Genomic DNA, 24,770 nt, shown 5'->3' with positions numbered 1-24,770 from the left:
GGGTCAGTTTTCTTGACTGGATAGAATACACTAAATGAGCAAAAGTACGTGGACACCTCTTGCTCTGGGGCTGTTTTTCATGGTTTGGGTTAGTTCCCTTAGTTCCAGTGAAGACAATCTTAATGCAATGACAATGATAATTCTGTGTTTCCAACTTTGTTGCAACAGTTTGGCCCTTTCATGTTTCAGCATGGCAATACCCTCGGGCACACAGCGAGGTCCATATAGAAATGGTTTTGTCGAGATTGGTGTGGTAGAACTTGACTTGGCTGCACAGAGCCCTGACCTCAACCCCATCCAACATGTTTGGGATAAATTGGAAAGCCAACTGCGAGCCAGGCCTAATCGCCCAATCCGAGCCTGCCTCGCTCTTGCTCTTCTGGCTGAACAGAAGAAAATCCCTGCAGCAATCCTCCAACATCGAGTATAAAGCCTTCCCAGAAGAGTGGATGTTGTTATAGGGTGGACCAGCTCCACATTAATGCCCTTAATTTTGGATGATATGTTCGATATCAGGTGTCCACATACTTTTGGCCATGTAGTGCATGTATATAATATGAACTTATGAGAGAATTTTATGGACAGATAATGGTTATGAGTCAATATTAAATATTAAAATAAAGTTGTATTCCATCTTCTTATGTGTCTCCATAGCAGAGCTCTTTGACTGATATGTATAGGCAGACAATTTGGGGAAGCTTTTTTTAAAGAAGGCACATTATAGTCGGTGCTGAGGCTGAGAAACGAAAGCGAGCCGCTTGCCCTCAACAACACGCAGTGAAGGCTTTCTTCTGTCACTTCACAAGCTTTGGTTAGCTGAAGGTGTGCTCTCCTGTCTAGTTCATAATGCATACCCTATTGTTATTAGGGATCCACCCACTGGGTCCACTGGCTCAGCTAATGGTTCCAAGTGGATGCAAAAGTTCCTTGTCTTTCTTCTGCATTTTCTAAAACGCACACAAATCTAGGTCTGTAGCACGAATCGAGTACTGTAAAGCCAATTGAGTCATTCCTTTCACCCCCCCCCCCCACTGCTCTCACAAACTTCAACCTCTGGACTGGAGTGTGTTGGGCCTTTCAAGCAAAATCTCAACATCGCCATGGTCTGTTGGATGAAGACTAACCAACGAAGACCAGCCACAGGAATGATTGCCCAAGCATTACCTATTTCCACTACGCCGAAGAACATCACAGCTGTTTTTCCAGTGCTCTGTGTTTTGGCCATTCAATAGCAGCATCTTTGAGGATGAAGACTTTGCCCCCAGCTCATTCACTGTCATACCAGACCCAACTGTCACTGCCACAACGCAAGCATCCACTGTCTTTGACGTCCATCTGTCCCAGACCCAGCTGCCACTTCCGTCTCTTCCATCAACCTCTGTGAGAGCCTTCAGTCTTGTTGATCTTCATCCTTTCTTAAAGGCAGCATCAAGAAAGGCTGTTGCCAATAGTAGACAAAGGAGAGTCACTGCCATTCTCACCGATGCGCCTGTCGAACATGCCGTAGAGGAAGAGGAAAAGAAGAAAAAGAAGAAGGCTGAGTCAAAGACAAAATGCCAGATTGAATTAAAGAGAAAGGGGAAAGGGACTGGTCTGACAACAGGAGAGGCTGGTCCCTGGTTTATGGTGAAGATTACTGCACATCTGTCCAAGGGGCTGGCCGGATACAGTGTATGTCCTGTCAGGGTTTGGCACATCAGGCCCGTATCAAGGGATATGCTACTTAAACCTGCCATAATTGTGTCTAATACAAAAAAATATGAAGTTCTTGTGAGTTGTTAGCACTTTAATGTGCTGTGCTCTTCATGTTACTCAAGTGTATGAAATGAGGCAAATATTATAAATGCTGGAAATTTAATTAATTGAAAAGAACAGCCTGATGGCATTAGACTATTGATTAACCGTTTGGAGCTTGGTCATATTTGTTTTTTGTTTTACATTCGCTTTTGTCTCTGTTTAGTGCCTACAAACCGTCTTTACCTTTAATGAATGTTATAGTTTTTCAGCACAAACTCAACTATAAGTGATTTTGTCAATTCAAGAAACTGCAAACTTAAAAATGTAAACTTTTAAAGCTGTTAAGACTGGTGGGTTTACTCCATGCTGTGTTACATTTATCCCCACCTCGGGATTAAATGTAACATTTCACTCCTTCTACTTTCAGTCAGATTGCTAGCGAATGGTTTGTCCCCGAAATTTCATTATGGTCTGTAATAGCCATAGCCAAGGGATGTAGATTGTTTGTATTAAAAAAAATTATTCATCTCGCTCTAGTAATATTTTCAGAATTGAACCAAATACGTTAAACCGTTTCTCCCCTATTTCATAATAAACTGATGGAAATTCACAATTAATTACCCATGCATGTTTTCATATATCCCACCTTTTGCAGTAGTTTAACCACATAGAATTCATTCTTTGTAAAATGCAATGCAAACAAAGCGTGTTAAGTTTTACCAGGTGAGCATCTACTCCACAAGCCTGACATGGCTGACGTAGTGAGCTTGTGCATGTTTTATCAAAAAGTGAGTTTATTGTCAGAGCGGGAATAAGTATTATGCTCATTCTAGACAGTAAATGGCAGAAGTTTTCGTATGGGCAACCAAACCCTCGCGTCCGCATGCGGGTTTCAAATGCAAACCGTGTTAACACAGGAATCGGATATGAGCCACTTATACAAAAGTAGATGTAAACTGCCAGTCAAAAAAGGACTTAGGCAAAAAAAAAAACGGAACTGGGAATTAAGGCCTGTGGTATAAGCGTAGTCCCGAAAGAAGAAATGTCTGGGAAAAAGGGTGACAGCCTAAATTACATTAAGAAATTAAATGACAGAAATTACATTGAGAGATTCCTAAATCACTTCACTATTATCACAAATTAGAAATAAAGGAATAGTAAGAACTTCCATGCAGAAATTACTTCATACTACAACACTAAACACTAAAACACATTTCACATTACACTAAATCAGAAAATTAAATCATACGTTAACTTAAGGTGTGCTGTGTCCTTGAAGAGGTGAACAGATGTTGGCACAAAGTTTTGGGTGCTCTCCTTGTTTTAAAGGATGAGGACTGCAGTCTTGATGTCAAGATCTCAAACAGTGGATTCAGGGGATGTGAGGGAATGACCACTGTACTTTATCCTTCTTTTACTGTCATGAGGTTGTTTCTTTGTTGTTTCCCTACTCACTAACGTCACACTCTCCAGCTTTATTTGTCTGAGGTAATTTAGAGAGCTGAACCAAGCTGTTGGGCTGAAGGTCAGTGCTGAATCAGTGAAGCAGGTGTAAAATGTTTCCAGTACTGACTTTGACTTTTTAGTGGCATACGTAAGGACCAGTTGCCGTCAAAATCACAATTTTGTAGTTGTTATGTGTAGAAAAACACCTGCAATTAAATGGTCTTTCTCCTCACTGACATCTAGATCTCTCAGCTAAAAATTAGCATGAGGGACGTTTGCATGTGTTTGACCACATTTACAAAGAACATTTTTTTCCCTTTCCCTTTCAACCCCTTTAACTATATTGTAGATCATTGAAGGTATGATTCCCTCCTTTGTTTGCAGATTACTACTTTTGATACTGGTCTAAGGTCACTGCAGTAAGTCTTTGTATTTCACACAGACATTAGTGCTGAATATGACACCCCAAATTTTACTTCAGTTTAGTAAACCTATATTTCTTGATTTGCTCAACTGAATTTCTTTTGGGGTTAATTTGAATGAAACAAAAAATTGTCAACTGAGAAACCTTATAAAAATATAGTGCTAAAGTACAATTTTAGATTTAGGTTTATTTCAGTGCATACCATTATTTTACACTGGCACAATCTGGTGGAAGTTTTACGTATGATGAGTGTTAAGCTTGTTTTGTGAGGTGCTCAGTTTCGCAGAGCTGTGACAGGCTGTGCAGGCTGGCATAGGCTATCAGGCATGTTATCAAAACTTCCTGCCCCCATGTTTGCATAAGATGTTTGGGTTACAAAATAAGCTTTTTTAAGCATGTTCCCTCAGAATTCAGCCTGCACTTCATCTACATCTACCCCTCCCGGCAGTAAACTAGCGAAGATGAACAATGGTCATTTGCCACTGTTACTGGGTGAGTGGAGCATGCTCATTAACTAGGCTAGGTACTTTACCTTAATTTTGAATTAAATTATCTTCAATAATCTTTCAGGTTAAGGCATCAGGCAGGTGAGTTAAAATTGTAATCTTATTTACAATGCTGGCCTGGTTTGGTTAATGGGTAATCTTTTTATTCTTGATGCTGTTGTGTATGTATATGTATATGTATGTGTATATATATGACGGGTGTCCATATAACACCTAATGTTTAGATATCTGGGTGAGTTTGTAGGTTTGATTCCTATGTAGGCACCTCCATTGGACCCTTGACCAAGACACTTAACCTTAACTGTTTCAGTAAATATCCCGGAATGTAAATGGATTGTATGGAATGTAAACTGTGTAAGAGCATCTGCTAAATACCTAAAATGTACTGTAAATATTTTCATAACCAAGTCGTATTTTTATGTTTCCAGACATTCTGTTGTCATTAACAGCCTGTTGCATGTGTGCTTATCCACGTAAGTAATTCCATGTTTAATCGGTATGACACTCCTACAGAAAATTGTAATAAAGAAACTGCATTAGATTTTTTAAAAGATGTTGTTATTGTTCAAAGCAATGTTTGCACATCCAGGATAAAATAATGTTTTTGTGACATCCATGTATACAAATGGTACAGTGGTACCATGAGCCTTACTTTGTGTTCTAAACACAAGAGTATTTTGCTTCCTATGGATGAATAATAATAATTAATATTGCACAGTATTTATGTTAAGATTTCTAAAATGTTTTCATTTGGCATATTTTGTTTACATAATTTTGTAGATTATATATAATGAACAGAATTGTGTGCATATCCTTTTCCACAAACCTTGAGTAAAATCTGATGTATTTTGAATGGTGTTATGTGGCAGAATCATGTCCTCCGTCTGGTTTTGCATGATGTGTGGCTTTTCTTCAACATTCCTGTGGAAATGCATTTAAGGAGTTACAATTACAATCATTATATTTCTGTATACCTAACTTTCTTGATCGGGGAATGCTTTACCATGTTGACATTTACATGGTTATTGAAAATGCCATTAATTTTTGGTGATCAATTTTGTAAAATAAGTATTTACACTAGCCAGTGCCTGTTTAATCATAAATTAAATCATGATCATAAATCATTGTTCCCCTTTGGTTTCAACAGCTGTTTGACACCTGCAAGTATTTCTCTCTGACTGTTTTTCTTGTTTGCGTCCATGTTTCATGTTCTGCACACTTCTCTGTGTCAGTGTATTCGTATTTTCACACTGACAACCACCTCATAATTAATCCTTAATTATTCATTATTAATCCTTAATTATGTGGGACTAATTCTGGGTAGATTGCTAAAGGTTAATGAACTTGAAGTAGCAACAGTGACAAGTGATAAGTGCTGAAATTCAGGTTGACTGCACAGATAGTGACTTGCGTGACAATTTTTCCATGTCCAACCTATTAACCACGCTTGTACCCTGCCTTCCGTGTTGGGTTGTAACAGATTGCATGTAATCTGTATTACATAATGTGACTACAAAAATCAAGTGACTGTAATCAGTCCAAGATACTTTTTGAAATATGCTAAATGTAATTAAAGTTATTACAGTGAGTATTACATGATTATATTTTGGATTACTTCAACATATAATGCACACACACTTATACCTACACAGGAGGATGAACAGGAGGTGGGTTTATGTATTGCAGCTACACATTCAAAGGAAAAAAGAAACTACAGTGTTACAAATGACATTTTTATAAATGTCATTTGTAATCAGTACCGAAGTACATTTGCAAGTAATCTGCCCAACACTGCCTGTCTGGAAAATTCAGTAATTATGTTATATTTTCCCCTTTTCCTATTCCAGCGGAAAATGTGGCCTTTCGTAAAACAGCCGTTCAGTCATCCACCCTCAATGACTATAATGCAAACAAAGTGATTGATGGGATCCGTGAAACAAACCTTATGTTGGGCTCCTGCTCCCAGACAAATGAGGAACAAAATCCCTGGTGGAGAGTAGACCTGATGAATGTTCACTATGTCTACACTGTGGTTGTGACGAACAGAGGGGACTGCTGTCCTCAAAGACTCAACGAAGCAGAGATTCGCATTGGAAACTCCCTGGCAGACAATGGCAACAGTAATCCATTGTGAGGGAACAGTACTCCACTCTTATTCAGCACACACACGCACAGACAGACACACACACAGACACATGAACATGCACCCATGCACACGCACACACACACTCGTAACAGTATGCACACGCACTCACACACACGCAAACGGGCACATCCTCACATATGCACAACACACACCCGAGCACAGGCGCTCAGATGCACACAAACACGCTTGCAGCTACACATGCATAAACACACAATATTATTCAGCAGACAGTCATATCCAGAGAGACTCACACGATGATATAGCTGTGAGAAAAAGTTGTAATTCCCTAGAATCCTGCATTAATTCAGCCTAAAATATGCTCTGGTCTTCATCTACCTCACAATAATAGATAAACACAATCTGATTCAGCAAATAACACACAAGCAATTGTACTTTATCATGTTTTCATTGAATGCATGGTTTAATCGCAGTCTAGGCTGGTAAAAAGAATGTGATCCTTTAGATTTAGCAGCAATGACCTCAACCAAACATTTCCTGTAACTGCTGATCAGAGTGCAGGACACATGAACACAGACGTTGGCAAGTTCAAGAGATGTCTAGAGATCCTTAGCAGTCACCCTAGGGTTCTTTGTCAACTATAGCAAAGCATAGTATGGTATGCTCTTGCTGTGATCTTAGCAGGACACCCACTCCACTGGAGTGTAGCACTGGTACTAAATTCGTTTTTGGTTGTTTTTTTAATTTCCATTTGTGTACTATTTTCCGTGGACTGTGGATGTATGGAGGCCTAAGTCTTTAGAAGTGGTCTTGTAGCCCTTCCCAGTCTTATGAGCCTCAATAACTCTTCTCTTGAGGCCCTCTGGAACCTCTTTTGTTCAGGGCATGCTTCAATTCAACAGCCCTCTTTTGTGAAGAGAAGACTGTTAGTAACCAGAGTTTGTGGGGTTGTTACATAGGGCCAGGAGGTCCTAACCTGCACCTGAATGTCATCTCATTGATTTGAACGTGACCCCAATTATCTACTGTCATAAAAAACATTATCCTATAGGATTACATACTTTTTCCAGCCACAACTGTGATGATTTTAATCGTGTGTTCCATGAATACACAAAAAAAGTATGACTGTTTGTGTGTTATTTGTCTAATCAGATGTGATTGTGATTATCTGTTAGTTTGAATTAGATGAAGGTCAGAAGCAGTTAATGCAGGAATCCAGGTAATTCCAAAAGGTTCACAAACCTTTCATCACAAATGTGCATGTATGAATTCACACACATACATAATACTGAGCACGGACAAAAACACATGCAAGTGGAAGATAACCTTCCTTTTGATAGGTGCAATAAATCAGTACTTACCAAATTGCTGCACATGTAATTATTATACCTTTGATTTTGCAGGTGTGCTATAATTTCCAGCATCCCTGCAGGGGGAACTGAAACATATAACTGCAGTATGATGGTGGGACGATATGTTAGCATTTCACTCAGCCGAACAGATGCTCTAACTCTGTGTGAAGTAGAGGTCTACGGCCAAGTTGATGAGCAAGGTAATGCCCCGTAAAAAAGCAGGCTACCGCAAAATATGTACATTGACTTTTGAAGCTATTATAATTAGCCTAATATTTACCTACTAAAAATGCCTGAGTTGGGGATATACCAGTTGCCCACAGGAGGGTGACTCTTTTGACTTAAAATTTCTAATGTCGTGAAAGACCGTACCACTCTCAAAGATGTCCATGCGTGTACTGGGAATTTAGCTAAATTAAAAAAATAATTGCATAAAAATGATTTTTGGTTGTTTTTTTGTCTCATCCAGATGTTTGTGAAAATCCACTTTTGCTGACGGAACCCTTTCGCAACATTGCCTACAATTATACGAATTTCGACGGTTTTCCGCTTTGCGATTCTTTTTATGGCGGAAAGTGGTCGCGATTCACCGGAATCGTTGGGGATGTTATACCTGAAACCTGCGTTAAGTCGTGCTGCTCTGGTTCACTTAGAACCCTGTACCTTGAGTTCACCCACCCGCAACTGGGTGAGGGCATCAAAGGGGGAATCACAGTTATCAGGACACCAGACAACTGCCTTGACGGCGGTGTCGAATGGATGCGAGTTCTGGCTTGCCCAGGAGGGTACTACGTTTACCGCCTGCCGCCTGTACCGTGTCCAATGACCTTTGCTGTTCGTGAGTATCAGCCTTTACATTATTGCACCATGGCTCCCCTGACCTGCTTTAGATATCCGTTTGTTTTTTCTGTTTTTTCTGGATTTCCTTTTTCTATAATGTTATAAGTATAGGTGTGTGAAGGTACATGATGATACCGCATTTTTGGTATTCCTGAGAGTAACACTGTTCTCCAATACTGTGTGTCCCTCCGGATAAGGGCTTCCGATAAGCGATTGTAATTTAATGTGATTAAATATACTACACATTATAACACAGGCAAAACACATTATAAGACTGACAAAACCCAAGGGCAGTTACTCACTACTGATTGTGTGGGTGCGGAATTTTCCCAGGTCACGGCAACTGTACCTCAACCTCCTGTGGGCCAAACGCGGTGTGTACCAGTGATGGAGGCTGTGTCTGCGTTCCAGGATACGAGGTACCTGCGAACTCCCTGCCAACTCCAGAGTCTTTCTGTCTTGGTAAGTAAAGTATGCTCATTCAATGGATCTACAATATAATTATATTATTATTGCAGTTTAAACAATGTTTTGAGTTGCCAATTGTCAGTACCCTCAGGAGATTACATTACATTACATTACAGGCATTTGGCAGACGCTCTTATCCAGAGCGACGTACAACAAAGTGTATAACCATAACCAGGAACAAGTATGACGAAACCCCTAGAGAGAAGTACCGGTCCAAGTACAGGGAACAACCGCATAGTTCAACCTGGACCCTGGTGAGATGTCTGAAAATAATCAAAAGTATGATCGCAGTCAGTTCTTTGTCGTAGCAGACCGGCGGCGTAGTACACACAGAACATATTTTAAAATGGTTTTTAATGGGGTGTTGTATGCATTTACCCTGGCGTTTGCAGTGTAGCTTCGGTAGCCCCGTTAAAAAGTAGGCTAGTTAAGAGTAGAAACGCCACAACGTTTGATAGAACTGCCGTCATGAAATCCATGGCTTCCCCTTCATGACTTTTCCTAAACATATGTATTGAACATTGTGATATAATTTGAATACCAACATTAGCCTACATAAGGAAATCAAGTTTCAGGTTTGAAAAATGTTGTTTTCGCCGGAGTAATTAAAACAAAATTATGGGGGTTTGGGTGTGAAATGATAGAGAATGGATTACAGGAATAATAAATTTCCCACGAAGATTATACAGCCGTAAAAGCGACAGTTTTTATTTATTTATTTATTTATTTATTTATTTATTTATTTATTTATTGCCAATTACTGGTTAGCAAGCTAGCTTCCACATAAACCAAAGATGGTGACCGCAAAGTTTTCGAAAATGTGCCCTTCTTTATATGTCCATTTTACGTGTGCGTCTGATGTTGTTATTGGCTGATGTAGCTAAATGTCCAATGCTGAGAATTAGTGATTGTGGTACAATCCACAGGAAGAAGAAGAATGAAAAAAATACAAAATCACCCAAATTTTGGGCTTTATTGTATGGACATGTGAAGTTGTTTGTGTATTCTGTTTATTTGCATGAGGTTAGAAGGTACAGACGTTAATGTTCTTAAGGACTGAGAGTCTGTGGTCATTGTGGTGATTTCTGTAGGAAACCCTGAAAAGTGCCAAAAGCTGTATAGGTATGGAAATTGCTGTTCTGCCAAGGCCCCATTACAATTTACTCAAGACTGCAGTCATTATTGTTGCTGTTCTCAATGTTTTAAGTCGAATTATAATGCTTTATTATGGCTTGATCGTTGGCTGTGTTGTCATTTTATAGTTGTGTCCTTCCTGTGTTTTTGCTTATGTTTTTATTGTTTTATTTACGTTGCTGTTTCTACATATTATATCCTCAAAGGCAGTGGTCTCAAACTCGTTGCCATGGAGGGCCGTGTGTATGCAGGTTTTCATTCCAACCAATTAATGCTGCCAGTCCAATTACACATTCAGCCATATGCATTTAACTGCACTGAAGCACAGAATATAAGCAAGTTTTTATTTAGACAATGTGGGTCACCATAGATGTCAGGTCACCATTATGTGCCAACCTGCATCCCTGATTCAGCAAATAATTGTACTAATTATATAATCAAAATCTGAGGCTGGAATAAAAACCAGCATACACACGGCCCTCCATGGCACTGAGTTTGAGACCGCTGCTGTAAGGGCTTCACTGCCTGCCCCCTCGTCTTAGGGTATATAATATGTAGAGTCAGCAGCGCCAATAGAAACCTATTGGTAGCGCATCAGAACCAGGAAGTACAATTTTTTCGCTCAACAGACATGCTCAGTTGTGTCCTTGGTCACATGCTTAATCATGTGTACAATGAGGATAGTGCAGACATAGGCTAACATAAATAATAAATAAAAAATGTATATCTTTGTCTGTGTGGTAGGAAAAAAATATTTTACCTTGGAAGAATAATAAGTGATTTTTCTTCCTAATATAATGCACAGAGTTAACATCAATATTTGAGGGGAAGTATTTTATTTTTGCTGTCAAAAATGAATGGACCCCAATGGGGAGACTCATAGATATCAGCAGGGGGAGACTCATAGATATCAGCAGGGGGCGACATTACATCCATTGCTGAGGTTGAGAACTGAAAGCTGGCCCCTTGCCCCTGTACCATCTCCAGTTCCTGTGTATGCTCTATGGTTCCGACTTGCAACAACAACAGGCCACAGACACGTCCAATCAGAGTAGCCTAATGAACGCGAGGATTTGTGGGAGCTGAAGTCTTATATTCTGAAGCTATAATTGTGGTTGCTGTAACAGCGTGATACCATGTATGTTTCAGGAATTTCTTCAATAGCTTGATTTCTACGCAACCATGTGTCTGGTAAATTGGGTAAAATTGACCTCACACTGCCATAATCTACCCAAATTTGACGGATGGTCTGCTGCTAGTTGCAGACCCTGTCAAAATTGAAGTTGTGTAAATCACTCTGTATAAGAGTGGCTTCTAAATGCCCTTGATGTAATGAAGACACATTGGCAAAGAATACAGCTGACACAACATCAGGATTTAAAATAAAAATTATGTATAATTGATCTGCTTTTATACTGTACCTAATCAGAGTGGGAATGTTTCCTGTAACCGGAAGTGTGTAAAACAGAAGATTAAAATAATCTCTTTTGTGAATGGGAAAATAGTTTGGAAGTGATCTCATATCAGAGGATAACCATCATATCTTTGTCATTCATCATCCACAGATATTGATGAGTGTGAGGATGACCCAGTCATCTGTGGCCCCAATGCTGAATGCATCAACATTCCTGGGAGTTACACCTGCCTCTGTCACGAGGGGTACAGTGTAGGAATTATGCCAAACTACATAGCCAGCACCTCAAATCCCTGTGAAGGTCAGAGCATCCCAAAAGCTGTCAGAATTGTGAATGGATACAGGGTTAGCTGATAGTGTGTGATATTGAGCATATGGCTTGTGTCTTGCAGATGTGGATGAGTGTGCCCAAAACCTATGTGGCGCCAACACAGATTGCTACAACACTGTGGGAAGCTTCTACTGCTTCTGCAAGGAAGGGTACATTTCCTCTACTGGATTGATCTGGGAGTCTGGGAATACTGTGTGCCAAAGTAAGTGGTGGATGGAATGAATTGTGAGCATTTGTGAGTTCCCTTTTTTCAGTATTTAGATTCTCTGCCACTCATCTATCAATAATCTCCCTCTTTAGGTACAGAGGAATTTCTTGCCTCTCTAACTCCTCCAGAGGTAAGTTGGTATCTGAAGAAAACCTGATTGTGGAGCAGACAGTAAAGGATAGTGCCAGATACAGAAGGCCACTATTTTGTCTTCTTCCTTCACAGGGCCAGTCACCTGAGATGTTCTTCCTAAACCAAATCAACAAGGATTTGGAGGACAACCCTGATCTTGTTATGCCTGAGAAGGTTTGTACTGGGAGCTAAGGTCCTAATTTTATACATGAAATATATTTGTTGTTGCTATAGGGTTTTTATGTCTTAATTGTGCCACAGCCCCCCCCCCCAACACCAGACAAGGTGTCAAAATATTGTAAAAATAATGATTGAATGTTGGTGTCATCAGAAAGGAAAAGATCGAGGCGGTTTTGTAGAAGCTTGAACATTTAATATGCTGGAGTTAAATCTGGAATATCCATCTGTATAAGGGCCAATGTGTACTGCATATATTGCTCTCTATATTCTTGCTGCTAAGTTCTCCCCTGAATAATTGTCTGTTAACTGTTTTCTTTGACTCCCTCAGACAGTGGCTGCTGTCCTGAGCACGACCCTCTCTGTCGTGGGCGTCATGGAGGCAAAAGATGGCGACTCAGAGACAGCCAACATCGTCCTGAACATCTTAGAGGGGCTGGTGTCCACCCTTGTTGATCCCAAATTTCAGGAAAATAATACAGTGACTCAGAAAACTGTGAACACAACAGCTGTAGGTAGGAGTCAGTGGATGTCTATATACATATATAGCATGTTTAGTTATCAAAAACCTGATTTTGTCCCAGTCTGGATTCAGAGTCACAGACCAGTCCTTCCTTTCCCTATGCAGTCCTCCAGCTGAGCTGCTTGGTCATTGTGTTGAAGAAGCTTTATTTGCAGGCATGCCACGTGTCAATTCCATGAGACAGACATTCTTGCCACCTGAATCCAACTTAATCTGAGCAATGCTACAACCAACTGATTACTGCCAACAACAGCTAGCAATGACACGTTCGGGATTGAATAGCAGATGGCAGAGTGAATCACACAGTAAAATACAGATCCTGATGGCCATCTTGTAGGACAAAATAGATTTAAGTCTAAAAATGTCATTTATCTTGTGCTTGGTGATGATGTTTTTATTGTCATCTCACAGAAATTAAGTTAGTGAGCCTTAGCGGGAATGCGACTGAGACGCCTGTTCTCCTTGCCAAGGGAAACATGATGAAAATCAATCTTGCAGCTATCGCTAAAAATAACAACGGTAAGAGCTGATGATTTAAGGTGATGATGATTATTTTGATGGTAATGCTGATGATGACAAAATTGCCTGTGGTGATGAAGATGGTGATGGAACATGACCAGTGTCTCTCTGGCCCAGGATCCGCTTCTGCTGCTCTGATGTTCGTTGATGGGATGGAGAAGTTCATGAGTCCCAGCTTCTTCAAAAGTGAAAATATCACAGAGATGTATTCTGACATCATCACTGCCACACTACCTAAGACGCGACACAAGGAGCTCCCTGAGCCTGTCAAGTTCACTATGCACCACAAGAAGGTACATAACTGGGCCTGTCACAGTATAGCAAAAAAAATTAATTGTAAGCCTTTCATGGTGTTGCATTCAGATATATCAGATATAACCTTTTGTTCCTTCTTCCCAAACCCAATGCATGTGCATCATTGCTCATTAGATTTATACAGTGAAAACCTGCCTTGGTGGTCACCTTTGTATAGTGGCCAACTGTCCATGATGTTCACTCTTTAGTGTGGTGTATTTGTGTTTAAAAACAAATTGAAGTTTGGGGTCATTATGAGTTGAAGGGGGCCGTTTGGTTGGTCACTCTCTTTTTATTGGTTAAAATGTGAAGGGTGGCCTAGTCTGCTGCTAAGGTCAGGGCGAGTTCAGTCTTAACGAGGCAGCCAAAAGAGAAAGAGATATATGTGTGCGTGGAGAAGAGAAAATAAAGTGAGTTGCTTTAAAAAGTTATCGGTATCGGAGTCATTGATATAAAAGAACCCTGAATCTCAGGATGTAACATTTAATATTCCCTTTCACTTTACATATTTCAATTAATCCTCACCTTGCTGATAACGGTCACATGCACAAAGCAGCTGGCGGCCATGCTTGTGTAGTCCCACAGGAGCTTTATTGATGCATATGACGGCCACTAGTCACATTTCAGCTTATGAGATGGTGGCTTTAGCCTTTTGGTGTTTCCAAGAAACCCTCAATTTGTTTTTGTTTTTTTCTTGAGGGGGTTGGCACTTTCTCGAAAACTTCTTTCAATGATTTGCGTTATCCTTATCTTCTTATGTTCAGGTTTTTTTTTAGTTGCAAAGCACCTCATGGACCAAGATTGGAACTTACTAACTCACTCCCCACACACACACACATACAATTAGCAGACTGAAGATTCTCCACATGCTGGCTTACTTTAGTGAACTTCAGTATCTTTTTCTGCTTATGTGATTTTTTTAAAAGTAACCATGGTAGATTGGTATTTAAGAGTATGCTGCTGTCATTGTGGTCATATTCTTACTCTGTGAAAGTTAACTAGTGTCCGTTTTAAAATGGCTGCTCGTGAGCCAGTGGCACTGAGAAGACTGCAGAAAAGGTGATTAGAAAAGTTTATGGTGGGAAAAGTGCTCTAAAAATTGCTGAGGAAATGGGTTTTGGTCATACACGAATACAGAGAAACCTGCCATAGGGGTCACCTTCATACACATGCACATGACAGCCAGTTCTCATTACTCCTCTCATTACTCCTCTGGGTGGCTGCCTTTGACAGGTTTCACTGTATTACATTAATTTAGTGGACGCTCTTACCCAGAGAAACTCATGATACAATATAAGTGCCAGACCTGGCTTACCTCATTCTTAGATCAGCCTATGTAACATTACTGAAGAACAAATGTAAATGAACTGTGCAACCAATATATAAAACCGGGAAGTATATGTTTGTGTAACATCACTAAAACACTAATGTAAATTAGCTATGAATTAACCAAAATTTTCCTCTTTCTCTCTCCCACACACTGTGCTCTGATACACTGCTGTGCTGTGTCCTTTTCTTGTCCTGACCAGGAGACGTTCCAGGCTGGGCTGGTTACCTGTGTGTACTGGAAGATAAATGGGAATGAGACACACTGGTCAGTGGAGGGGTGCACAGCAGCCTTCTCCAATGAAAACTACACTGTATGCAGCTGTACCCACCTCTCCACCTTCGCCATCCTCCTGCAGACGGGGGAACCGGTAGGGTGTACCTCGGTGCTGCTAAGAAGGACATGAATGAGCACATGACTAGATACTTGGATGGAGATAAGCTCTGTGTATCTCTACAGAATGAAGAGGATGATTCTCTGCTGGAGAAGGTGAACCTGTTCTGTATGTGTGTGGGTCTGGCCTTCCTCGCCCTCGCCATCCTCACATTCCTACTGTGCACATGGAACCCTAAGGTCAACAACACCGCCCGCCTCCACCTCAGCATCTGCCTCTTCTTGGGTCACCTGCTCTTCCTGGTGGGCGTGTCTCGCACTGAGAATGCGGTAAGGGTCTCTGCTTCTCCCCTCAAAGGGTGAAATGTTCTTTACCTCTAAATATAATAAAATATCTGCTCAAAAAAATGGTTGGATCTGGAGCAGGGATGGATCTAGTCTGTCATACATATAGTTGTGAGGCATGATGAGAGTCATGAAAGAAGGCTTTACACACACATGCATCATCTTTGGGGAACGTGATAATGATTGTAAAAAAAATGTAGTTTGAAATACTTGTTAGTTTCATGAACTATATTTCTCTTATGGGGTAGCTTGGTTGTAGTCCTACTACTTTCAGTGTAAAGTAATTGGTAGTTTGCACAACAATGCTTTCAGAGTAGTTGCCCCAATAGTGGGTATAGTGTACAGACCTGCTAACAGGTTTGCTTTGATGTATGTCGCTCTCGATAAGGTCGTCTGCTGAACGCCTGTAATGTAATGTAATGTAACATATGTGAGCATATGGATTTGATTAGTCTCCTCTGGCTCTCCCAGGTGGCGTGTGCAGTCATTGCAGGCTTGCTGCACTTCATCTTCCTGGCGGGCTTTGTGTGGATGTTGCTGGAGACTGTGCAGCTGTTCCTGCTGGTCAGAAGCCTGACCAAAGTACAGGTCATCCAGAAGGAAGGGCTAAGGGCACTGTACCTCCTGCTGATTGGCTACGGAGCTCCCATGGTGGTGGTGGGAGTGTCTGCAGCAGTGTTTTCAGGCGGTTTTGGCAGCAAAGACACGTACGTTTTTTCCCCCTCTTTGTGATAGGGATCATCTGATTGTGCCAGAAAAACTACAATGGGACCAGATTCTTTTTTTTAATGTGTTCCTTTATCATATCTAGTGGCTTATGCAGGTCATAACTTGTGGAAGGGCATGACAATTTACCATTATCAAAATATCCACAATTCCCAACCCTTAGCGACTGTTGTTATGTACTGTAAAACAATAGAACATTTAGTCAGCTGGCTGCATCCACTTGAATGAATTAATGTAAAAAATGACAGATGTTTTTCGCTACCATTTTTGAGCAGGGATTGGTTGACTGCAGTCCCAATCATACATTTGAAAACAGTCAATTGTACCAACAAGGTTATAGGTAAACTGGCTTCAGAGCTGTTCACAGGAAACAGTATGGGGACACTGTCATCAGGATCCAAATTTGTCTTTTGATTTCAGTTGCTGGTTAAAACAAGAAAAAAATTTCAATTGGAGTTTTATTGGCCCAGTCATTGCCATTCTCACAGTAAGTACTTGGTGTTCTGTTTACTCTTCAATACTTACAATATTTAGTCTTACACTATTTTCGTAAGCCAAAAACATTGCATTATATAGGTCACTTGCCAGAGCTCATGGTCTGGAACTGTATATTTTGTATAGGCTTGTAGAAATGACTTGTGTCTGTAAAAGAACTGCAAAGACAATACAATTATATAAAATTGCATACCAGTGCAGACAATTGGACAGTAACAATAATAGATTGATAACATTACTTTATTGGCTGGCTATGTTAATAAATTAGTTCCATGTTTCAGCAAAGCTCACTAAAAGCAATTGACACTCGTGACTCAAAAACAGTGGTTCAACCTCACAAGCCTGGAGATTTGTAATGAAGAATATGTGTACCAGCAGCAGGATAGACCAATGAAATGTTTTTTGTTTTTGTTTTTGTTTTTTTTATAACATATGACTGTGGCTACTTGTTAAAACAAAAATGTAATTCTGCAGTTGATTGAGGAGCTGCTGTATAGTATATGTTTCCTGTGTGTAATCTGAACAGCTCAACTTGGTCTCATTTGGTGTGATCATCTGGAGCCTACAGCCTACACTAGCCAACATGAAGAGTAACGTTTCCCAGTCAAAAGACACCAGGTGAGTGTGTTCCTGCCTCTGCATGCATGAAACTTCATGGAAGTGTAGGTGTACAAATATATGTTATGAGTTCCTGGTTGCTTCTTGTTTGTTTTTTATTTCATCTGCATAAATAGCTTATGAATATGGAGACTGAGAGAGATCTGAGATCTGTCTGTCATTGTTTTTCTTTCAGACTGATTATCTTCAAAATTGTTGCCCAGTTTTTTGTTTTGGGGTGTGCCTGGATCCTGGGATTTTTCCAGAGCAGCCCTTTCTTGAAATACCTCTTCATCATCCTGAACTCACAGCAGGGCACCTTCATCTTCATCGTTCACTGTCTGCTGAACAAAGAGGTGACTGGACCCTCTCATGCATTGAGACTTTATTTTGCGGTTGATGAAAGGGTTTTTACACAATGCTAAACATGGGGTAAGTGTTAAAATATGGAATGTTTGTGGACACTGCTAATTGGCCCCTGTGTTGCGTAGGTGCGAAAGGAGTACAGGAGGTGGTTCTCATGTCTGTGTAGAAAAGAGGGACCATCAGGAGACAGTGCTACTAAAGACACTGTGGTAAGAGAGTTTTGATGTCAGAAGATCAAAAGGTCAGAGTAACTTTATAGATTTTAAGTATGGACAAAACAAAGGGCTCATGGGGCAACACGTTGAGCTTGGGGTTTTGTGAAGGTGTGGCAAGGCACTGGCCAACCAAGCTGCCTCACATGTTCCCTCCAACAGGAATTAAACTTACAACCTCATAGTTACAAGCCCTGTTAACACTACACTGCTGAAAACACTATTCTGTCACACATTTGCCAGCTCAAATTCTCCATTATGCCTTATACGATAGCACTTTAGAATGAGTACATGTTCTGTCTAAATAATGTAGCCACGAACATGAATATAACACATTACTTTCATTTAGCAGAAATTTTATTCAGAGTGAATTGTACAGCTTATGTTTTTATATACCATCCATTTTTACAGCTGGATAGGTAGTGAAGCAGTTCAGGTTAAGTACCCTGCTCAAGGGCACAACAGTAGAGTCTCAGCTGGGAATCAAACCTGCGATCTGTGATATAAGTTTAGTTCCCTTACCATTACCCTACGCTGCTGACCTAAATGCTGAATGACCAGAAATACATTTACAAAAGTATTAGGGATCACATTCTTTTTTACTTAAGTTGTTTTTTTTTTTCCATATGTTTTCAAGAACGATGCATCTCAACCCACAAAAGACATGGACAAGGCAGATCACCATCATCGATAAGGAACTGAACAATTAAAACTTTTTTATGGAACTACAAATACACATTAATTCGTAAATACTTTTTAATATATCAAACAATGGTTACTGTAGATTGAATTATAGATATAACTGCATATGCTTGAATTGGTAGTTAGTTGCATGTAAATATATTGTTTTACAAGTTTAGTAATACAGAATAAGCAGTTGACAAGCAGTGTGGAAGGTGTCAATTATTGTCAAAGAAAAGAAGACTTCTGTATAAAATAAATGCTAAATAAAGATGATATATTCGTCTGTGGTGGCTTGTGCGACTGTGTGGAATGTGTTATACAATTTTTATTTATTAGGCATGCTGGGAAATATGTTAAACTGTGCATCACCTTGGATGGGATGTGTTGGTTTGTTGATGGGTTGCGTGAGGGTTTTGTCTGCAAGTATCAAGTAGATGGTATGTATTACAAAATTAGCTTTTAGCTAACATGCTTTCATGTTATATTTTGTAATCTAATAATAGACTAATTTTAACTAACATCTTCATTTACAGTATCCCACACTGAATGTCTAAATCCATTCTTGGCCCAATAGTTTGTATCACAATAAACAGTGAATGATAATTTCATGAAATATTTGGTTAGCTGTACATAAATTAAATAGTTTTGTCAGTAAAGTTAAACTTGCTCTCTTGTTTCTAAACTGTTCATAAGAATTTAATGTTTGTAATAGAGTCTTGCAGTTGTGTCTTGAGTGTGGAAATAGGGTCAGTTTTCTTGACTGGATAGAATACACTAAATGAGCAAAATTACGTGGACACCTCTTGCTCTGGGGCTGTTTTTCATGGTTTGGGTTAGTTCCCTTAGTTCCAGTGAAGACAATCTTAATGACAATGATAATTCTGTTTTTCCAACTTTGTTGCAACAGTTTGGAGAAGGCCCTTTCATGTTTCAGCATGGCAATACCCTCGGGCACACAGCGAGGTCCATAGGAGAAATGGTTTTGTCGAGATTGGTGTGGTAGAACTTGACTTGGCTGCACAGAGCCCTGACCTCAACCCCATCCAACATGTTTGGGATAAATTGGAAAGCCAGCTGTGAACCAGGCCTAATTTCCCAATCAGAGCCAGACCTCACTAATGCTCTTCTGGCTGAATGGAAGCAAATCCCTACAGAAATCCTCCAACATCTTGTATAAAGCCTTCCCGAAAGATTGGAGGTTGTTACAGGCGCAAAGGGTGGACCAACTTCACATTAATGCCCTTAATTTTGGATGATATGTTCGATATCAGGTGTCCACATACTTTTGGCCATGTAGTGCATGTATATAATATGAACATATGAGAGAATTTTATGAACAGATAATAGTTATGAGACAATATTAAATATTAAAATAAAGTCATATTACATCTTATGTGTACACAGCAGAGAATGGTATGCATAGGCAGACAATTTGGGGAAGCCTTTTTTAAAGAAGGCATTTTACATCTACCTGAATATGTTCCTTGACTGTACCCATGGGAAAAAAGGCCACACATTCAAGAAAATCTCTGAGGTGACATGTCATCCCCTTCCTGAATGAACCCAGCAAAGCAGGTTCGACTGGTGTCTACAGGCAGACAATGCTTTAAGGATCACCATTTTTTCACATTTAGCAGCTATCAAAATATGTGACATGACAGTGTCCATGGAAAATTAATCCACACACTTACCAAAATCTCTCAGGTGACATGTCATCTTATATTTTTACAGGATAAAGCATGCTTGACTGGCCTTACCAGGCAGACAATGTTAAAGGGGTCACCATTTTCAATTTAACATCGACAGAGATATATATAATCATTGTATGATTGTACATAAGTGTTCAATATCAACAAAAACACCCTTTTCATACATAACCCCCTTGTTTGCGTGCAGAGCTTAAAAAAATGAAGTGGAATGTTTGATATCCTCTTTGTGTTTGGAAATATAGCATATGCTTAATAAATTTGAAGTGGCTAACCAAAGCTATGGGGGCGATATAGCTCAGGAGGTAAGACCGATTGTCTGGCAGTCGGAGGGTTGCCAGTTCAAACCCCGCCCTGGGCATGTCGAAGTGTCCTTGAGCAAGACACCTAACCTCTAACTGCTCTGGCGAATGAGAGGCATCAATTGTAAGGCACTTTGGATAAAAGCGCTATGTAAATGCAGTCCATTTACCATTTTGTTTTGACTCGTCTATGTGTTGTGCTGAAACATGTCAAGTAACTACCAACCAACCTTGGTAGAGCTGTAAATGTCCTTGTAAGAAAGCATGTCAGCGGCACTTAGTGTGCCGGCGTAGTTTTTCCCCATAAAACAGCATCTGCGGTTTCATTCGGTATGTGAGCTGGCAGAGCGCTAGCCATTTATGGAAACTTTTCCCCGAATTTCGTTTTGCTGCTTTTGCGTTCATGCAAATAATGTGAGTATTGGAAAATGACTTATTTTATTTTGATTACGCATTCGAGTCTGTTAAATGCGTAGTTTCTGGCTTTCATTGGTTTGCTAGTTTTGCACCGCCGGCATTTCTCTTGTAATTGAGAATCACTTGATGTATTTTTGATGGGGTTTATGTTTCATTGTCATTCATCGCGATGCTAACACATGAAAGATTATCGCGATGTTCCATTACATTTGTATTCTTTAAATGCTGTATTTAATGACAATGGCCGTCATCAGTGTATATAAATTGATACTGTGTGAACTATAGAAGCAATGCTAATATTCCGTTTTTACCTCATGTCAAGTTGCATATTAATTAATTTTCCTTCTGTTTTCTTCTTTATTTTACAGACCACAAACACACACACACATGCCTACCCAACCTACCACCATTGGCGTAATTCTATTAAAATCTAACATTGAATTTCTCTTGTTCCCATGTCTTCATGGCAATTGCATTGCACATGTTTTGATGGGAATAAAATATATCACTCCTCTGGAGCCAGATTCATGTTCATATTAACCGCCTCAACCAGTAAATTCAATGTGGAGGTGTATCCCCCTCTGCTACAGTCATCTCTGACAGATGAGCCCTCCTCCTGTATAGGGAGGCCATTGATGAGGTCACTGTCATGGATGATTGTCCTGCCAGAGGTGAACAATCAAGTTTAGTTTCCATCTGTTCTAGTTTGGCAAGGGTAGCTGGTGTTGTTTGGTATTGGACAGGTATGGTTCTCAGGTTCTTATTTTTATCCAAGAGCTTGATTATTTTTTCACAAGCCTTGCTCTCTCCAATTATAGGAACGTTCACCTTGCCATAAAATTGAGTTACTTTTGAAAGCACTATTTTCGCACAATCCCATTTTGTTTCATTTGTAGCGTCACCCTTTTTTGGTGGATAGGGACTGCAGTCTTGATGTCAAGATCTCAAACAGTGGATTCAGGGGATGTGAGGGAAGGACCATTGTCCTTCTTTTACTGTCATGAGGTTGTTTCATGGGTCTTCATTGTTTCCCTATACTCTTACTACTCACTAACGTCACACTCTCCAGCTTCATTTGTCTGAGGTAATTTAGAGAGCCTAACCAAGCTGTTGGGCTGAAGGTCAGTGCTGAATCAGTGAAGCAGGTGTAAAATGTTTCTGTTGCAAACACGCCTGCCACGAGGGTTTGGCAAGATGGTATAGCCAAATGAGCAGATGTTAAACCCTGTCATGACAGAGAGCTCCTGGTGTGGGTGGGGATGGCAGATTTAACCTGTGCGCAGTGATTACCTCACTACGCACAGGTGCAGCCACTCCTGTTCCTGGGTCCAATTAGCCTGGCCAATTATCTAATTCTTCACCAATTATCCAATTGGCCAGGTCTAATTAGCTTGACCCAGGGCAGGTGTGGCTGCTTAAACCAGCCATCCCCACACCACAGTTTCCAGTACTGACTTTGACTTTTTAGTGACATACGTAAGGGCCAGTTGCAGTCAATTTTGTAGTTGTTATATGTAGAAAAACACCTGCAATTAAATGATCTTATTCCTCACTGACATCTAGATCGCTCAGGTAAACATTTGCAAGGAGATATTTGCATGTGTTTGACCACATTTACAAAGAAAATTTTTTCCCTTTCCCTTTCAACCCCTTTAACTATATTGTAGATCATTGAAGGTATGATTCCCTCCTTTGTTTGCAGATTACTATTTTTGATACTGGTCTGAGGTCACTGCAGTAAGTCTTTGTATTTCACACACACATTAGTGCTGAATACGACACCCCAAATTCTACTTCAATTTATTACACCTATATTTCTTGATTTACTCAATTAAATTTGTTTTGGGTTAATTTGAATGAAACTAAAAGTTTTCACCTGACTAAGCTTAAAAAAAATATAGTACTAAAGTCCAATTTTAGATTTAGGTTTATTTCAATGTATACCATTATTTTAACACTGACTGCCAGGCACAATCTGGTGGAAGTTTTACATATGATGAGTGTATGAAGCTTGTTTTGTGAGATGCTCAGTTTCGTAGAACTGTGACAGGTCGTGCAGGCTGGCATAGACTATCAGGCATGTTATCAAAACTTCCTGCCCCCATGTTTGCATAAGATGTTTGGTTTACAAAATAAGCTTTTTTAAGCATGTTCCCTCAGAATTCAGTCAGCACTTCATCTATACCATCTATACCATACCATATGTTATGAGTTCCTGGTTGCTTCTTGTTTGTTTTTTATTTCATCTGCATAAATAGCTTATGAATATGGAGACTGAGAGAGATCTGAGATTGGATATATTCGTGTAAAATCGCGCGGGGGTGGTAGCGCCCGAAGCATAGGCTCTGCTTATCGGGGCCACTGTCTGTGAACACTCTAGCAGTTGTTTGATGATCCTAGGCCCTATTTTCTGGGAGCTATTGAACATTGAAAGCGTTAGCCGGCTGCATTTTTTTCCGGTCGGCGGCTTAAAGTCAGGGTTGGAAATATTCGTGTAAAATCGCGCGGGGTGGTAGCGCCCGAAACATTGGCTCTGCTTCTCGGGGCCGCTGTCTGTGAACACTCTAGCAGTGCTTTGATGGTCCTAGGCCCTATTATCTGGGAGCTATTGAACTTTGAAAGCGTTAGCCGGCTGCATTTTTTTCCGATCGGCGGCTTAAAGTCAGGTTTGGAAATATTCGTGTAAAATCGCACGGGATGGTAGCGCCCGAAGCATAGGCTCTGCTTCTCGGGACCGCTGTCTGTGAACACTCTAGCAGTGGTTTGATGATCCTAGGCCCTATTTTCTGGGAGCTATTGAACATTGAAAGCGTTAGCCGGCTGCATTTTTTTCCGGTCGGCGGCTTAAAGTCAGGGTTGGAAATATTCGTGTAAAATCGCGCGGGGTGGTAGCGCCCGAAACATAGGCTCTGCTTCTCGGGGCCGCTGTCTGTGAACACTCTAGCAGTGGTTTGATGATCCTAGGCCCTATTTTCTGGGAGCTATTGAACATTGAAAGCGTTAGCCGGCTGCATTTTTTTCCGGTCGGCGGCTTAAAGTCAGGGTTGGAAATATTCGTGTAAAATCGCACGGGGTGGTAGCGCCCGAAACATTGGCTCTGCTTCTCGGGGCCGCTGTCTGTGAACACTCTAGCAGTGGTTTGATGGTCCTAGGCCCTATTGTCTGGGAGCTAATGAACTTTGAAAGCGTTAGCCGGCTGCATTTTTTTCCGGTCGGCGGCTTAAAATCAGGGTTGGAAATATTCGTGTAAAATCGCGCGGGGTGGTAGCGCCCGAAACATAGGCTCTGCTTCTCGGGGCCGCTGTCTGTGAACACTCTAGCAGTGGTTTGATGGTCCTAGGCCCTATTGTCTGGGAGCTATTGAACATTGAAAGCGTTAGCCGGCTGCATTTTTTTCCGGTCGGCGGCTTAAAGTCAGGGTTGGAAATATTCGTGTAAAATCGCGCGGGGTGGTAGCGCCCAAAGCATAGGCTCTGCTTATCGGGGCCGCTGTCTGTGAACACTCTAGCAGTGGTTTGATGGTCCTAGGCCCTATTGTCTGGGAGCTATTGAACATTGAAAGCGTTAGCCGGCTGCATTTTTTTCCGGTCGGCGGCTTAAAGTCAGGGTTGGAAATATTCGTGTAAAATAGCGCGGGTGGAAGCGCCCCAA

The 24,770-nt window shown here is 40.6% G+C and overlaps 1 protein-coding gene and 1 long non-coding RNA gene across 2 annotated transcripts in view; one reads left to right on the top strand and one right to left on the bottom strand.

The window, feature by feature from the left end:
* LOC118216876 (adhesion G protein-coupled receptor E2-like) overlaps positions 1 to 18,942 on the top strand; it is a 40,462-nt gene extending 21,520 nt beyond the window's left edge. The window contains exons 7-22 of the mRNA XM_035398464.1: positions 8,743 to 8,871; positions 11,577 to 11,726; positions 11,818 to 11,958; positions 12,057 to 12,094; positions 12,190 to 12,270; positions 12,605 to 12,788; positions 13,208 to 13,315; positions 13,433 to 13,608; positions 15,139 to 15,306; positions 15,396 to 15,599; positions 16,086 to 16,321; positions 16,761 to 16,827; positions 17,362 to 17,453; positions 17,629 to 17,788; positions 17,924 to 18,007; positions 18,648 to 18,942. Coding sequence (XP_035254355.1) covers positions 8,743 to 8,871; positions 11,577 to 11,726; positions 11,818 to 11,958; positions 12,057 to 12,094; positions 12,190 to 12,270; positions 12,605 to 12,788; positions 13,208 to 13,315; positions 13,433 to 13,608; positions 15,139 to 15,306; positions 15,396 to 15,599; positions 16,086 to 16,321; positions 16,761 to 16,827; positions 17,362 to 17,453; positions 17,629 to 17,788; positions 17,924 to 18,007; positions 18,648 to 18,704 — 2,075 coding nt within the window. The 3' untranslated portion in view covers positions 18,705 to 18,942. The remainder of the gene's footprint in view (positions 1 to 8,742; positions 8,872 to 11,576; positions 11,727 to 11,817; positions 11,959 to 12,056; positions 12,095 to 12,189; positions 12,271 to 12,604; positions 12,789 to 13,207; positions 13,316 to 13,432; positions 13,609 to 15,138; positions 15,307 to 15,395; positions 15,600 to 16,085; positions 16,322 to 16,760; positions 16,828 to 17,361; positions 17,454 to 17,628; positions 17,789 to 17,923; positions 18,008 to 18,647) is intronic.
* LOC118216879 lies at positions 14,100 to 16,799 on the bottom strand. The gene is made up of 3 exons (XR_004763082.1): positions 16,671 to 16,799; positions 15,268 to 15,327; positions 14,100 to 15,173 (listed from the first exon to the last, which is right to left on the bottom strand). It is a non-coding gene; the product is annotated as an uncharacterized LOC118216879 (long non-coding RNA).
* Positions 18,943 to 24,770: the final 5,828 nt, after the last annotated feature.

The sequence above is a fragment of the Anguilla anguilla genome, chromosome 17 (assembly GCF_013347855.1).
Source record: "Anguilla anguilla isolate fAngAng1 chromosome 17, fAngAng1.pri, whole genome shotgun sequence".
NCBI classification, from domain to species: Eukaryota; Metazoa; Chordata; class Actinopteri; order Anguilliformes; family Anguillidae; genus Anguilla; species Anguilla anguilla.
This window is presented reverse-complemented; position numbering and strand designations above follow the sequence as displayed.